The sequence below is a fragment of the Sylvia atricapilla genome, chromosome 15, assembly GCF_009819655.1.
Source record: "Sylvia atricapilla isolate bSylAtr1 chromosome 15, bSylAtr1.pri, whole genome shotgun sequence".
Lineage (NCBI taxonomy): Eukaryota > Metazoa > Chordata > Aves > Passeriformes > Sylviidae > Sylvia > Sylvia atricapilla.
The window spans coordinates 8727730-8742683 of record NC_089154.1 but is presented as its reverse complement, the minus strand read 5'-3'; the positions used below and the strand labels follow the sequence as shown (position 1 = coordinate 8742683).

The 14954-nt window shown below is 47.3% G+C and overlaps 2 protein-coding genes across 2 annotated transcripts in view; both read left to right on the top strand.

The window, feature by feature from the left end:
- The window catches only part of PIGQ (phosphatidylinositol glycan anchor biosynthesis class Q), an 85145-nt gene that overhangs the window by 45286 nt on the left and 24905 nt on the right, over window positions 1-14954 (top strand). The gene's annotated exons all lie outside the window — the stretch shown is intronic.
- RAB40C (RAB40C, member RAS oncogene family) overlaps window positions 1-14954 on the top strand; it is a 36707-nt gene that overhangs the window by 7680 nt on the left and 14073 nt on the right. Inside the window, exons 2-3 of the mRNA XM_066330035.1 lie at window positions 10696-10756; window positions 13431-13491. Coding sequence (XP_066186132.1) covers window positions 10696-10756; window positions 13431-13491 — 122 coding nt within the window. The remainder of the gene's footprint in view (window positions 1-10695; window positions 10757-13430; window positions 13492-14954) is intronic.

Below are 14954 nucleotides of genomic sequence, written 5' to 3'. Positions count from 1 at the left end.
AGTGGAGGCTGAGTGGACTGGAGACAGAACAGATGGAAAAAAACCCAACCAAACAACGAACAATGAAAATGCAACAACCCACCCTCTCACCCAGTTTTGCCCATTGTTTATTTAGTCTTAAATCCTCTCTTGTCCCAAGAGTTGCTATTTTTCAAACTGTCTTAGTAACTTGGTGGTGAAATCCATGCAGGAAACTGCTGCCCTGTGCTGTGGCACAAGGAGATGAAACTCTGTAGGGTAGGTCTTACCTGGGTCTTACCTGTGCTGCTCACCCTGCCAACAAATGTGTTTGCTGTGGGTTGAGACACACTTGGGTTTGTGTACGGTTCATCTGTATTAAAAGGCTGAAATTCAATACTTTATCCTATTTTAAAAATGTCAAATGCTGGCTTTTCCCTGGTGGCAGCAAAAGTGCTCCAGAGAGTCTGCCAGGGTAGCTGGAGTGAGATCTATGTCCTGTAGGTCAGGAAGGGACCTGGGAGGCTCCAGTTTGGGCTTTGAAAACCTGGTTTCAGGCTGGTGAGAGCTGCTATGAGGCAACAGAGTTTGTACAGGTGTGTGGTGAGGTGCTTGCTGTGCCAACAGGCCCAGTCCATCCTTCAAGGACAAGGAGGGAGAACTCAGCACGCCTGCCATGCACCCTAAGTCAAGTCCATGGAGATTTGTTGTCATTGGAAACAGCACATGGAAAGGTGAAACCAAAGTTAGCAGCCATCTTGGTGCTTCCAGCATCGACCAGCCCTTTCCTGGCATTTGGCTTGTGGTTGGTGCAGCAAGACCAAACTTGGAAGCCAGAGAAATTCCTGAGGAGTGGAATCTCTGTAGCTGTTCTGGCAACTCTGCAAGTGTCTGCTTAACCTGTCTACACCCAGCTGAAGAGCTGCAGCTCTCTTTGGGTGTTCAGGTGTGCAGTGTAGGTCTGGAGGTGCTGTTTTGTTGCTGGCAAAACCTGGAGATGCCAGCTGGGGTGTGGATGGGAATCCCAGGGATCAGAGCCAGCCTCTGCTGGGTCCCTGAGCAGGTGGCACCTGAGCCTGGCATGCACCATGCAGGCTGCCCAGGCATGGTGTGGGGATTGCCACAAGGATATGATGCTGCAGAGCAGCATTGCCCTGCACAGTGTCCACAGATGTAACTGTGGAGGGATAGGATATTAAAAGTATTTTGGACAAAAGACTTGGATTTTTCTGAGTGTTGGGATTTTTTTTGTCTCCAAGCATATCTTGATGTTTGTACGGTCATCCAGCAACAATGCAGACTGTTATGGTGCCCTCTGATTTCCCGCACAGGCTGCCTTTGTTTCTGCCTGCAGCTGTGTAGTTTTTATGGAGATCTGAACTGCAAGGCATGAAGAAACTCTTTTGTTTGTTGTCGTTTCTGTGCATAAAATCGTTCTTGATTTTCTTCTAAAGCACAAATCCACTTCACATCGCTGATTCTGGACTGACTTTGGACTGTTTCTGGGATTTCCCGGGTGTCTGCTGAAATTGTTGGAGCTTTAGGAACAGATTTGCTCCTGGCTTCAGATGCCGTTTTCTGATGCAATTGTCCCCCTTATGTGCGCCCAGGACAGAGTTCCTCTGTGTGAGGACCATATAGCTGCTCAAATGCTGTTGGGCTTGGAGCAGGCAGTGGAGAAGTGAAATCTGCAAATCCGGGCTTCCTAGAGGTCTCCAAATCAGTGTTTTCCTTTTGGCTGGTTACAAAACCAAACTGCAATTATTTGCCAGAGATCCCCACCTACGAGCCCTCCCAGTTGGAGCTGAAGATGCCTGGGAACTGATGTGAGCAGACTTCCTGTGAAAGTCATCCAGGCTAAATGGAAATCCCTTTCAGCTGAAATAAGGCGTCTATGAATGAAAGATGGGAGCGTGTTTTTCAGGAAAAAATCTACAAATCTGGGTAACTACAGATAATTGAAAGGCGTTTGTTCTCTCTCTGTTTCAATATGTGTGTCAGTACAAGGTGCTTGGCAGCCCGTTGGATTTCTCACTGAGCTGCCAAACCCCGCAGCAGCTCTCCGGGGCTGGCAGAGCTCACGGAGCTGTGGGTTCTGCATGGGGCTCCCCTCCTGCCCAAAGCAGCTCCCGCTCCTCTGCTGCACACCGAAATGATGGGAAGCTCTTGTTGCCTCCCAGCGAGTGGTGCAGTGAGGGTGGGTTGTGTGCGGGCTGCCCTGAGCAGGCGATGAAGGCAGGAGCAGGGGGCGGGAGCTGTGCTGCTCTCCTGCGTGCCCAGTGGCAGCCGAGACCTCTTGATCCTGTTCCCAAAGCTCAGCTGCAGTGCGGGACAGGATCACAGAGGTAAAATCACGTGCTTGCTGACCTTCAGTCCCAGCTCTGCAGGCAGGAGCTGGGCCATTTTGCAGTGGTGCTGTTGAGGAACTTCTATCCTCCTGCTTATAACAGAGTAATGATACCGTGAGGTAAACTGTGACACTGAAAGGCACAGATCTGGGATGAATCTACCTGTGTTTGGTTGACTCCTGCTGTTGGTGATGACAATTTGTTTCTCTCTCTAAAGAGTAGGTGATTGAATGCATGACTCAAAGGGATGAGCTCATGTGTTGTTTGGAAGGGATTTTTCCCATGGCTCACAGCTCTGAGCTGACTAGTTAAATTGCTGCTGTTAATGTGCTGCTGTACACACTTTTTAAGGTTGGGTGACTTCATCAGTTGTTATTTGAATAGCTTGAATTCTGTTTTTTTCATCTGTTACGTGTATGCCCTCATACCACATTTTTTCTGAACAATTTTAGTATCACTTACAGATGACAAAGGCAGTAACTACTCCTCTGAAGTTCACAGTAGGAGCTGGGGTGGAAGATAATACACCTGTAGTATTTTCTTATAGATGTTGCTACCTCTTTTTAAAGTGCTCATGAGATGAGAGGATCTCAAACCTGCATCTGTCGGTGCTGGCCCCAGCAGCTGCCTTCTTCCTGGGAGTGGGTTTGGTGTTGGATTAGTACATTTGGTTAAACCTGTTTGCTTTCAACATGCTTTCAGCAGCTCCTGGCAACCTGTGATTTCCATGCCCGTCTGCCTCGTTTGACTAGAAGTGAAGCAACAACTCTTCTGTATCAGCTTTTGCCCACAGACAACCAGTTCTGATAGCTGCCCTTTTGCTCACAGGCTGCTGAAGGCTTGTAAAAAAAACCCCAAAACAAAAAAAAAACCCAAAGTAGGACATTTTAAACCACATTTATAATGTGTCCTAGCTTTGAATGCTGCTCTTGGAGCAACTTGGTTACTGGCCTTAGTTGCTGTTAGTGACATTTCATGACCATCTCCACCATAAGCAGTTCTTAAACAAAAAGGTGCAGGATGTGGGGTGTTGTGAGAGGGTGCAGTGAAGGTGGTGTCGGGGGTGTAGTCTCTGTTGTCTTGTGGAATATGGTCCTGTCAGAAAATGAGTGCCCACTTTGGTGTGAGGGAGAGCCTGTGGAGAAGCCAGTGAGTTTCTGTGGCCCTGGCTGTGTGGGAGGAACGTGCTGTGGAGCTGCTCTGGAGTAGCTCTGTCGCTCCTGGTCTCACCTTGTGTAATGCTCCCAGCTCACCCCCAAGCTGGGCACTGGAGAGGCTCTGCTGCAAACTCTGCCTGAGGGTAACACCTTGTGGCTAGGGGGCTGTTTCACCCTGAAATAACCTCACCAGGAGAGTGTTGGTTCAGTGCTGCTCCGAGCTCCTCTGCCAATGTCCGTGCTGTCCAGATTCCTGCTGTGAGCCCCATGTGTGAATGTGGTTTGCTTGTGGAGGTGACCTGGGATCTTTGCCTTGGTTTTAGGGTGAGGTTTTTGCATGCTGAGGATTGGAAGTGGGAGTGATGTTCCTATTCTGTAGCTGATCTGCCAGCAGATCTGGGGCTATTATTCTCACCTTTTGGCCTCAATTTTGTGACCTCCCAGCACTCCTCCTCCCTCCTTTATTCTCTTGGGCTTGTTGAGGATGGGACATAGCTGTATGTTGCTGCTTCTGCCTTTTTGTCATACTCAGCAGGGGTGGGGGTGTCTGGCCACTGGCTGCTCTCCCCCCACAGTGGTTCCAGCTTTCAGGAGGATCTGGGCAGCCTCAAGTGGTGCCTGCACACAGAGGGGCAAGGCTTTCTATGCCCCAGCCGTGTCAGTCATGACTTGGAAAGGTATGGATCATCTTGGGAAAGGACTGGTAACATCCTGGAAAGGTCTAGTATCATCTGTGACACCGAGGGTCTTGGTAGAATAAGCAAGTGGCCTTTGGACACTGCTTGGGTATTGCTGGCACTTGGGATAAGTGAATTTCTGCACTAATGGCCTTAGGCTGGACTTAGCAGAGCACAGAAGGGCTGCAGTTGCAACGTAGTCATAGGGGCAGCCTTTGCACTCTGTGCAGCACAGATTGTTTTTTAATCCAGCAGGAAGGTTGGCACAGGCCCTTTGGAGGGAAAGGGAGGGACCTTTCAGCATACACACCAATAAGATGACAGCTAGTCTATATGACAGAAAACATGCTGGTACGTCCCCAAAGATGTGCCAGGGGACTGTGGCAGAGGGAACCTGAGTAATGCCCTGCCAGCCCTGCAGTAGGGCTCAGAGGAGGGGACACCCTGACTGGACCCCTCATGGAGAACCTGGCTGGAAGGGGCAGGATGCATAATTTATATTCTCACAAAAAATCACAATTGCTGCTGTGTTCTTGGCATCCATGGTCTTGTCTAAACTGGTGATAAGGTTTAAAACCAAATTTACCCATCTCTGCTTAGTCACGGTTCCTGGAGTCCTTGCTGTTGAGAAGCTTCACCACAGATTCATCCTTAATGTTTTCCTTTTGCAAACACACAGTACAGGATTTGCAGTCCACTGACCCACTCTAAAGTGTTTCTAGGTGCTTATCTGCCTTTGTAGCAGTGAGAACATGCATTTAAGCCCAGCTGCACAGTGGGTGATTGTGACTTTGATCCTTCCCTGTGTAGTAAGGAAGGATTGTCACAAAACAGGTTGCAAATTCCTGGCTGGGTACTCTTGGTGTTGGCCTGTTTTATAATCATGGCATGTCTCTGAATCTCTCAGCTCCTTGTTCTCAGAGCTCTGCATCTCTCTCTCTCCCAAGGCTCCTCTCTGGTGCCACACAGCACCACCAGCCCTTCACATCTGGTTACTCAAGTTCACTGAAATCTCAGCAAGTTAAATATTTGATGTGTATTCTCTGTGTTTTCATTCCAGCCCTGTGCTCTCCCCTCTTCCCAGCAGCCAGTGGTCATTGTGGCACTAAACCTATAAACCTTTAGGGAGACCTTTCAGGAGCCTGAGACCTTCTGCACTCAGCAGAGCTGACGACCTGTGAGCAAACAGAGAAGGCTGCAGGTTTGGGGGAAAATCCAACATTTTTAGTTAGACATCTGTGGTGTGGTGGCTTCGACTGCACTAATGACAATCACAAATCAAAGTCCATCACCAGGCTGGCTGGGTGAGGCACTGAGGTGACACAGTGAGTCTTTCTGGTGGATTCTGAGCCAAACTTAAAACTTCCAAGTCGAGCAGAGCATTTCTGTAGGGCTGCAACAGACCAGACACAGCTCACCCTCAGCCTTCTTCGGAGTGCTCAGATGATGTCAGAGTTGCAGAATGCAGCCACTGTGACGTAATTATGTCTGTAGATAAAGGAACAATCCACTGAATTGCAGCATTAGTCAGGTAACAAAAGTCCACTCAGTTTATCTTATTTCTTATTTATATGATGCACTGAGTAAAGGCTTGGCCTTGGTTCATCATCACTGTACACGTCCAATTTTGCCTGTTGACCTTATGTATCACTTTGCAAGCAGGTTGGTTATCTTTTTTTGATTTATGCATAAATGAAACCAGATTTAATTTTTAAAAGGAGGAAAAAAGCTGAGGTTGCATTATATAACATGTGTCTATAAACTGGGGGAACTGAGTTTTAATGAAGTTAAAATAATGTGCACTGGGTTTTTTTTGGTGGGTGGACCAACAGCGAGGTGGATTCCCAACTCCCACAGACAGAAACATTCATGTAAGAAATGAGGTGACAAAAGCATTTTTGGGCAATCTGACTCATGCAAATTGGAAATGACTGCAAGTGACAAGGAGTCTCTCAGAAGGAAAGCAAGCTTGTCTTAAAACTATATCAGTGTTTCACTTGAGTACATTGATTTATTTTTACTACTTTAAATTTTTTTTTTCCTTTGGAAAGAGCTTTTTAAGCATCACCTGGAATGTCTTCTGTCCCAGATTTGTGAATAAATTACATTCTTCTTAGAAACACTGCAGATGCAAACTGGAGATGATGCTGGCAGCTTTTGAGGAAGGTCTCAGGAAGACCTGCTGATGGTTTGGTTAACATGGGGCACGTCCTGGTTATACCTTTGTGATATCTGTGTAGGCATTTTTAGCTGGATCTTGGATCATCAGAGCATCCCTGGAGGAGGACACGATTTGGACCAGTAACCTGAAATGTGATGTTGGCTCTGGCATTACCCAGGGAGCTGGAATCACCCTCTCCACAGTGTGGAGCAGAGATCACCTTGGAAAGCTAAAGGAGGAAAGAGGCACATGCTGCTGTTAGGTTTTGCTCAAACCTGCCTTTTTAAGGGGAGGTGCCCTTCTGGCCCCCACCCAGGTGTTAGCGCAGAGTCACCTGGTGAGTCTGCAACTGCAAACTTGTCTCCTTTCTCTGAAACAAAGACACACACAAAACCCAGAAACCACTGTGTTTCAGTAGTAAATATTTATAGAGCTTTGTTCACTTGAGCTATTTAAAGCAGTTTTCCTGAGAGATCCACCTCTTTAAAGAGAGAGCGTGAAATGCACATCTCCTCTGTGTTTTTCCCTTTTCCAGTGTGACTTCCAGATCCATGTACCTGCTTGGTTGCTGCCTCCTCCTTCTTGTTTTTGCTGCTCGTGCAGGTGCAGGGCAGAGCAGAGGCCTGGCAGAGGGGGCATACACCTGTGTCCAAGCCATGAATTCCCAGGGGGAAAGGGAACAGCCTGATACAAAGTGGTATGAAAAGGTTCCGTTTCTCTTGGAGGGGTTTTACTTTTGCCATTCACATCAAGTATCGTCTTTTGGGTGAAAGCTTTAAGTAAGGTTGAGTGTGGAGTTTTCAGGTGGTACTGATCTGAAGTGTTTTGTGCTTGGCATGAGTAATTTGGAAGAGATTAGAGTTTCCTATAACACATCCTGTGGATTCCCATGGGAAAATGACTTGCTTTCTTCGGTTTCCCTTATAGCAACTGGCAAAAGAAAGAAAGGAAGGTTTGGGATTCCCTGGAGCCTTGCCCAGGAGCATGAAACCCAGCTCCGTGGAGGAGAATCGTGTGTCCGACATCAGGCTTGGTACAGCAGATCCCTCTGCACAGTGCCCGATGCCAGATTTGCTCTCTGCTCCAAGAATGGGGCTGGGATGGCATCAGTGTAAGCAGGAGTCTAAAGCAGGGCTGGAAAAATAACACAGGAGTCGGCCTGAAAGCTAAATCCAAGAGAACAGCCCAGACTTGTTCTCTGAGCCTCATTCGCTTTGTTGCATCATGCTAATATCAGTGCAGAAAGAGATCGGTTGATATAAAATAGGCTTTAAAGAAGAGTGTTTTCTCTTTTCCCCACCAGCACTGCTGAGCAGGGCCAGGCAGGGCCGGTTCTCTGAGCTGTGTGTGCTGCAGGAGCAGCCCAGTGGTGGGGCTGGCCCTCCCTGTCAGGGGAGTGTGATCTGAGCCACTCCGGCACAGCAGTGTCTGCCCCAAAATGAGCTGTGCTCGGCTGTAAGCAGAGGTGATGCTCAGGTCAAGGAAACCCTGTCACCTGCAGAAAGAAAGTTCTAAAAACTTCCCTTGTGTCTGAGCTGCCTGAAATGTAAAGGCAGAGCAGCAGCCCTGTTTTGGCCGTGGCCATGCACTGCCATGCTGCCCACAGCCTCAGTGCAGAGGTGGCATCTAGTGGCTGCTGTGACCCTCTCTCCCCAGATCCCTGGGACAAGGGGGGAGCCAAGGCTGAGCTTGGGCCTGGGAAAGAGAGCTCGACTGCTCAGCTTCCCTGTGAGCTGTAAAATGTGGGAATGCCTTGGGCTGCAGCTTGGGACATGGTTGTCTGTTACTGGGACTGAAATATAAGGGACCTGTACTGCCGTTTACCACCGTGGTGAGTCCCATGATTTTGAGGGCACCTCTGATTGATGCAGATTTTGTGGCACCAGTGAGCCATGGGAGAGCTGTACTTGTGAACTGCAGCCTACTCAGTGCTAACCAGTTAGAATAACAGACCAAGACCAGGGAGTGCCTTTGAGCTGTCCTGATGCACTGAGTGTTTATGGTAAAGGGAAGCTTTGCTTTTGGAGAAATTTTCTCCAAAACACTGCAGTTGTGCAGGTTTTTGTCCTTCATTAATGAGCTTATAGGCAAAGTTTGCTCCAAAACCTTTTGTAAATTCAGTCTTAGTCTCAGTTTGGGTGTTTGCAAGTTGAAAAGTGCAGCACTATATCCTCAGCCCATTACCAGATACCAGCTTGCCTTTAACTAGAGTGTGTGTGTGACCTCCTTGTGCCAGTGTATGTAACACCCAAAGACTGGTGTCCCTCTGGATTAAAGGATGTGATGCCATTTCAGATGAACATAGATTATTTAAAGCATTTCTCTGGTGACCAAGTGATGAGTTTTGAGGACAGGGAGCCCATGTTCTTCTGGGGATGTAGGCTGGGCAGTTAGTGGGCAAGGAGCTTAATGAAGATATCTGTGTATTTGACATTTCCATTAACAAGTTTCCTTCTCTTCCCAGTTAAGTTGAACCTCTCTCACTTTTAAAAGCTGTAATTAAGCAATTTGTTTCAGCTCAGTACTGGCATTTTGGAAGTTTGTGGGCTCCATGCCCTGAAAACTGTCCCTGTCCCCCCTCCGTGGTGCTTTCATGCAACTGCTCCACCTGTGCACTGCTGGTACTGAGGGTGATAGGGACTCACTGCTGACAGAGAGCACTTGTGCCTGAGGAGCAGGTAGAGTCTCTGGGAATTTTGCATCTGAAACAGAGCGGTGGGCTTGATTTGTCCCTTCCTCAACAACCCATCAGATCCTGGTTCAGAAACTGGTAGAGGGAGATGTCTGCATGCTCCCTTTTGGTAGCAGAGCAGCCTTACTCCCATTACTCCTCACCACCCCTGGGGATGAGGGAGATTTATATCTGCCTGAAAATAAATACAGATCATTCACTTGTCTCTGGAGGAAGATGAAATGTAAGCTGGCCATTTTCTGTGATACAGCACTGGAAATAGTTAGAATTTAAGATAATTATCTTTATTGCTTTTTATAGCACCCTATGAAGGCTGAAATCTAATTTGTTTTTCACTAACAGGGAACTCCTGTGGATGACTCAGAAAAATCCATTTGCTTTATTGACAAACTTGTCTGGTTGTCAGGGCAGTGTTCTCCTTGCAGGAAAAGGGAAATGCAGGTCATAACACAACAGTGTGGGGTTTTAATAGAGATTCAAAGTTTGATATCTGTTGGCAGGAGGAAAAACTGAAGTTGATGTAATTAGAGTGAAGTGACTCTGCTTTATTAAAAGGTTGTAAATTAGTTGATGCTTCAGTGGGTGTGCAGTAATGGTGCTCTGTGCTTTGTTTATGCAATTTCACAACACTTGAAGCTTATTAACAAGAGCTTGCCAAGAAAGCTGCTTTTCCTGGGCACCTGGTGCCCCTTGGCTTTGGGAAGGAGGTGGGAGGTGCAGTTGTTGTGCCTCTTGCCCTCTGCCTGGGGTTGCAAGGAATGCTGTGTCCAGTGTGCTTTGGGCCTATTGCTTGCAAAGGGAGTTGTTTTTCTTTTTTTTTTTAATTTCTCAGTCAGACTGTGAGACAGGCTCCCAGTTTTAACAAATTTCTTGTGTGTCTGAAGGTAGTGGACACCCCTTGTATGAGTGAGTTGTGTGCCAGCCCACGTGGGTGTTGTGGTTTGGGGGTTTCTGCTGCTCCAGTGCTGTGGCTCCATGAAAAGCAAAAGCAGATGTCTCTGTGCTGCTTCTCAGCCCTTCACAAGGGGGAGTGTGTTCTGCCTTACCTGGCCCTCTGTGATCCACCCCCCAGAGGTGCTCAGAAGAGGCAGCAATCTTTGGGCAGCCTTCCTGTAAGATCTCCCAAAATGTCATGTGGCTCCAGGCAGTGGTGTTTGAGAGATGCTGGGACTGCGTGCTGATGTAGCAGAGATGTATCTAAATTGTTTGCCTGTGACTCACTCCCCGGAAGTCTAATTCATATTTTTATTATATCCATATGGGATAATGCTACAAATCATTGAATCTCAGAGAATCATTAAGTGACTTGGGTTAGAAGGAACCCTAAAGCTCACCTTGTTCCATCCCCTGTGCCATGGCCAGGCACACCTTCCTAGGTTGCTCCAAGCCCCATCCAACCTCTCCTACAGCTCAGGTTCTGAGAGGTTTAAAACCACAGTGAAGAAGTCAGAAGCAATGTAGGGGTTAATGGTGTTTGCAGGGAGGAGGGACGGAGCTCCATGAGAGCAGTCTTTGCCATGGAGCAGAAGTCTGTTCCTGTCACGTCTCTGTAGCTCTCCTGGAATAGGCAGCAGAGCAAGGAGGAAAAAAACATCTCTTTAGGAAACATGAAATGAGAGCTCCATGTGGACAGAGCAAGGTTCTTGTGTGTCTCTGAAGATGTTCTCAGAGTTTGCTCAGTTTTTCATTGCTTTTCTTTCAGGAATTGACTACAAGACCACTACTATCTTGTTGGATGGCAGAAGGGTCAAGCTGGAACTCTGGTGAGTGTTTCTGGGCCTTTTTAATCCAAGCCCTGGGAGCTCAGGGCAGGTGAGCAGGGACACAGGGCTGGGGAGATGCTGTACTGGGCTGTGCAGACAGAGTGTGGGCCAGCCCTGGCTCTGTGGTGAGACTTCCTGGCTGTTCTTACCAGAAAATATTCTGGCAAGTAAAATTCCTTTCTGTCAGTCAATTGGCACAAACACCATGCTGCTCTTTGCTGGAATAGCTTGAATTCAGTCACTGTCTGTCATAACTGAGCATTTTCAGTGTTACTCTGCACTTGAGACCCTGCCTGTAGGTCTGTTGTCCAGAGCTCCTGGCAAAAGAAAGACATGAATATGATGTAAAAGGTTCAGAGGAGTCTATGAACGTGCTCCAAGGGCTGGAGCCCTCTGCTCTGGAGCCAGGCTGGGAGAGCTGGGGCTGCTCACCTGGAGAAGAGAAGACTCCAGGGAGAGCTCAGAGCCCCTTCCAGAGCCTAAAGGGGCTCCAGGAGAGCTGGAGAGGGACTTGGGACAAGGGTCTGGAGAAGGGGGAATGGCTTCCCACTGGCAGAGGGCAGGGTTAGGTGGGATATTGGGAAGGAATTGTTCCCTGGGAGGGTGGGCAGGCCCTGGCACAGGGTGCCCAGAGAAGCTGTGGCTGCCCCTGGATCCCTGGAAGTGTCCAAGGCCAGGCTGGACTGGGCTTGGAGCAACCTGGGATAGTGGGAGGTGTCCCTGCCCATGACAGGGGGTTGGAGCTGGTTGGTGTATAATGTCCCTTCCAACCAAACTATATCATCATTCTATGTTCCCATACAGTTCTTGATCAGTGAGGGACTAGTATTGTTTTGGAAGCAATACTGGATTTTCCTGAAATCTAAGAATGAGAAATAGAAACAAGAGAAGGGAAGTAGAAGAATAAAACAGGTGAAGCCCTTAGTCCCTCAGCAGCTGGATATTTCTCAATGTCTTGAATAGAGAATTAAAACAAGCTGTGAACAGACATCACAGCATCAGGGTGGGGTGAATCCCTGAGAGCAGGACTGACTGGGGTGACCAGACACTGGGACAGAGATGGGAGAACACTGCATGGGAGGAGTAACCCCTGCTTTATCTGTCAGCACCGGAGGGACAGCTGGAGTCCTTCTGGCTGAGCTTTGGCTGAGGTCTGACTTGCTGAGGAGCTGACACAGCAGTCTGTGGAGATGAAAGAGGAAGGGAAGTACAGGACAGGATAGGTAAGGACAGGTAGTCTCTCCCTACCCTGGTTTTCACACAGATCAGTAGGGAATGACAGAGCTCCTAAAACATGGAATTAAATATCCCCTTACAAATGCTTAGGTCAAGTAACAGGAATATTGTGAACATGTGTGAATTGTTAAGTAGGAATGAACTCCATGTTCTCAGCCTCAGTGACTGACTCTAGCAGTGTGTAGTTTGGTGGTTTAATTACACCCCTGCTCTCTGAAGCTGCATGTCCTCATTTTTCTTACAAAAAAGAACAGAAGCAGCTAATTTATCTCTTCTAGCCTCCATGGTTTTATGTGCCACTTGGATTCTTGTCTCTCTTGTAAGATGCCTATTTTAACATTTCAGCCCCAAGTGTGTAGTAACTTAGTGCTTCCCTCTTGAAACCATCTTTTTATACTGTAATTCTTAAGCTGGAGAAGAGCAGAGGAACTGGAAAGCTGATAACACTGATTGATGATGCCTTAGTGTAATTTTTTTTACCATTACTTACCCAGTATTTGATTGTTGAGGGAGAAGGACATGTAAGCACAGGCTGTTAGATTGATGTCCAGGATCCTACAAAGCTTTAGATCTGAAAAAATGACTGTCCTGCGTGTGAGGTCAGTATGTTTTTCCTAGAGCTGCAAATCTGGGGCTGAGGGATTCCTCAGCCTTCTCAGTGGTCATTAAAGTGTCTTTTGTCCTGGCCCAGGGAATAGATTTGAGAAAGACCATAATGTGTCTCTGATTAGCCTGACACATTTCAGTATATCCTGGTTTAATCACAGTGCTGTTCCAGAAGGGCACTGAGGGGTGCTGGTAATGTTGTCAAACCGAGTTACACCTTGTCTAGACAGGTGTGACTGAAAAGCCCCTTATTGTCACAGTGGTCTAGAGACACTGTACAACACTCCTGTTCCTCAGCTTTCTGTAGGGTGTATAGACCAGCTCTGTCAGGGATCTGAGTATAAAAAGAATTCCCTTAAATTTTGGTTAACATGTGTTTGAAAAGTAAGCAAATCCTAGTGCAAGATTTTCCCCCTGTGAGTAGTCACATTGAGGTTGGCTGTTCTCCGTGGCTGGGAGACCTCTGCAGACTCACCCTGACTTTGAACTCCTGTGAACTGAAGGGAACTAGGCAGAAAATCCTTTGCCCAGGGGAGTAATATGACTTATACTCTCACACATCATCAGGTTGTGCTGCAGCTGAGTGGCTTGGGCTTGTACCTGCTCCATGGGAAGTATGATGACGGTGACAACCTGTACCAAAGGTAGAGATGTACCCACCAGTTCTTCCCCAGAAGAACTCACCATGCAGGGCACTTTGGGTGCCAAGTACATCCTAAAGATCTGACAAGATCAACACTGATTTTTATTTTATTTTTTATGGCCAGTAGGAGATATGCTGTAAGGGAGTCAATTCTCCGCATCTCATAGCTGTAACTGTTCTGTGTTTTAGGGACACCTCAGGCCAAGGAAGATTTTGCACCATTTTCAGATCCTACTCCAGGGGAGCCCAGGTAAGTGCTGCTCTCGGGGCTTTGATGGGACACATTTGCTTTTCCTTTAGGCTGTGTAAGTCTTTTCTGCCATAGTAAAGAGCTCTGAAGAGGAATGCACTGATCACCAGAAGAATCTCTGTAGATGACAGGAGACACTGAATGTTGTCTTGTTGCCTGGGATTCTGTTCTTATGAAGTGGTGGGAGAGAAGGGGAGTGAATGGCAGACTTAGCTAAACTCCTACAGAAAAGTTCTGAGCAGACAATATGCAGTCTGAGTTTCTAGAGGAGGGCTGAGAGGTTTGAGTTAGAGAGGATGAAGCAATTATCGCTCTAGATCTGCCTTAGCTTTAATGTGGGACCTCCTACTTTCTGAGGTTTTTAAAATTTATTTAAATATGGCACTGGCTTTCCCAGTGGGGTTCTTACAGTCTGTGTTGCTTTCAAGTCAGTTCCAAAAATAGGGGTGGCTCCTACATGAGGCAGACTTGAAACTAGAGCAGCTCAACTGGAACGTAAAGTATGTATGTTCCTCAAAACATGAGGCAGAGTGTTACATTTTGATTTTCTTCTTTGGGCCCTGCTCCAGGATAGCATCAAGATACTCAACAGCACAAAAATCTTATGGTCCTCTGGAAAATTGCTGTTTAATAGTGTTTTCTCACATTTTGCTGTTGTCCTTTTAGTAACACGTCAAGGTCCTCCCAGGATAAAGTTTACCCAGGTGAAATGTTACTTTATTTTCCTTACTCTTTTCAAGTTGGAAAACTTTTGAGAAAATTCCTCTTCTGTTAGACACTAGGAGTAGGAAGCTGTATATCAGCCTCCTGAGCATGCCAGTATCCTGGGAGATTCCCAGCCTTTGGGAAATAATGTACTTCTAGTCAAGCTCTTACCATTCTTGCATTTTTGCCCCGTGTATCTGTAACCCTTTGCTTTGCTAACTGGTAAATCAATGTTGTTCTCTTCCTATGACTTCCTGCAAATTCACTCATGCCATACACATAGGTGCACCTCATCTGGGGTGTGCTGTTGAGATCTCCCTGTGTCCTGTTTATTCATGTTAGTGCACGTCTCTGGTGGTCTGGGTGCTTTGAGGCAGTTCCTTTGAAGCAGAGGCCAATTTCCTGGTGCTTGCAGGAAAGTGCAAGAGAAGGAGAGTTGGAGTTCTGCAGTGGGAGAGTGCAGGATCTCTGATTCACATGGTCGATCCTGTGTCTGAGTTTCTTTCACCTTCTGCATTTCATTTTCTTTCAGCTTTTGCTACATTTCAGAAAAATCTGGAACTCCAATCACATAATCGCAGTTTGCGTTGGAAGGGAGCTTAAAGCTCATCTCATTCCAACCCCCATCCCCTGTGCAGGGACACCCTCCACTAGACCAGTGTGCTCCAAGCCCTATCCACCCTGGCCTTGAACACTTCCAGGGATCAGGAATCCACTCCCTCCTTGTGGAACCTGTGGGCTTGAGGCCACGTTGCTTT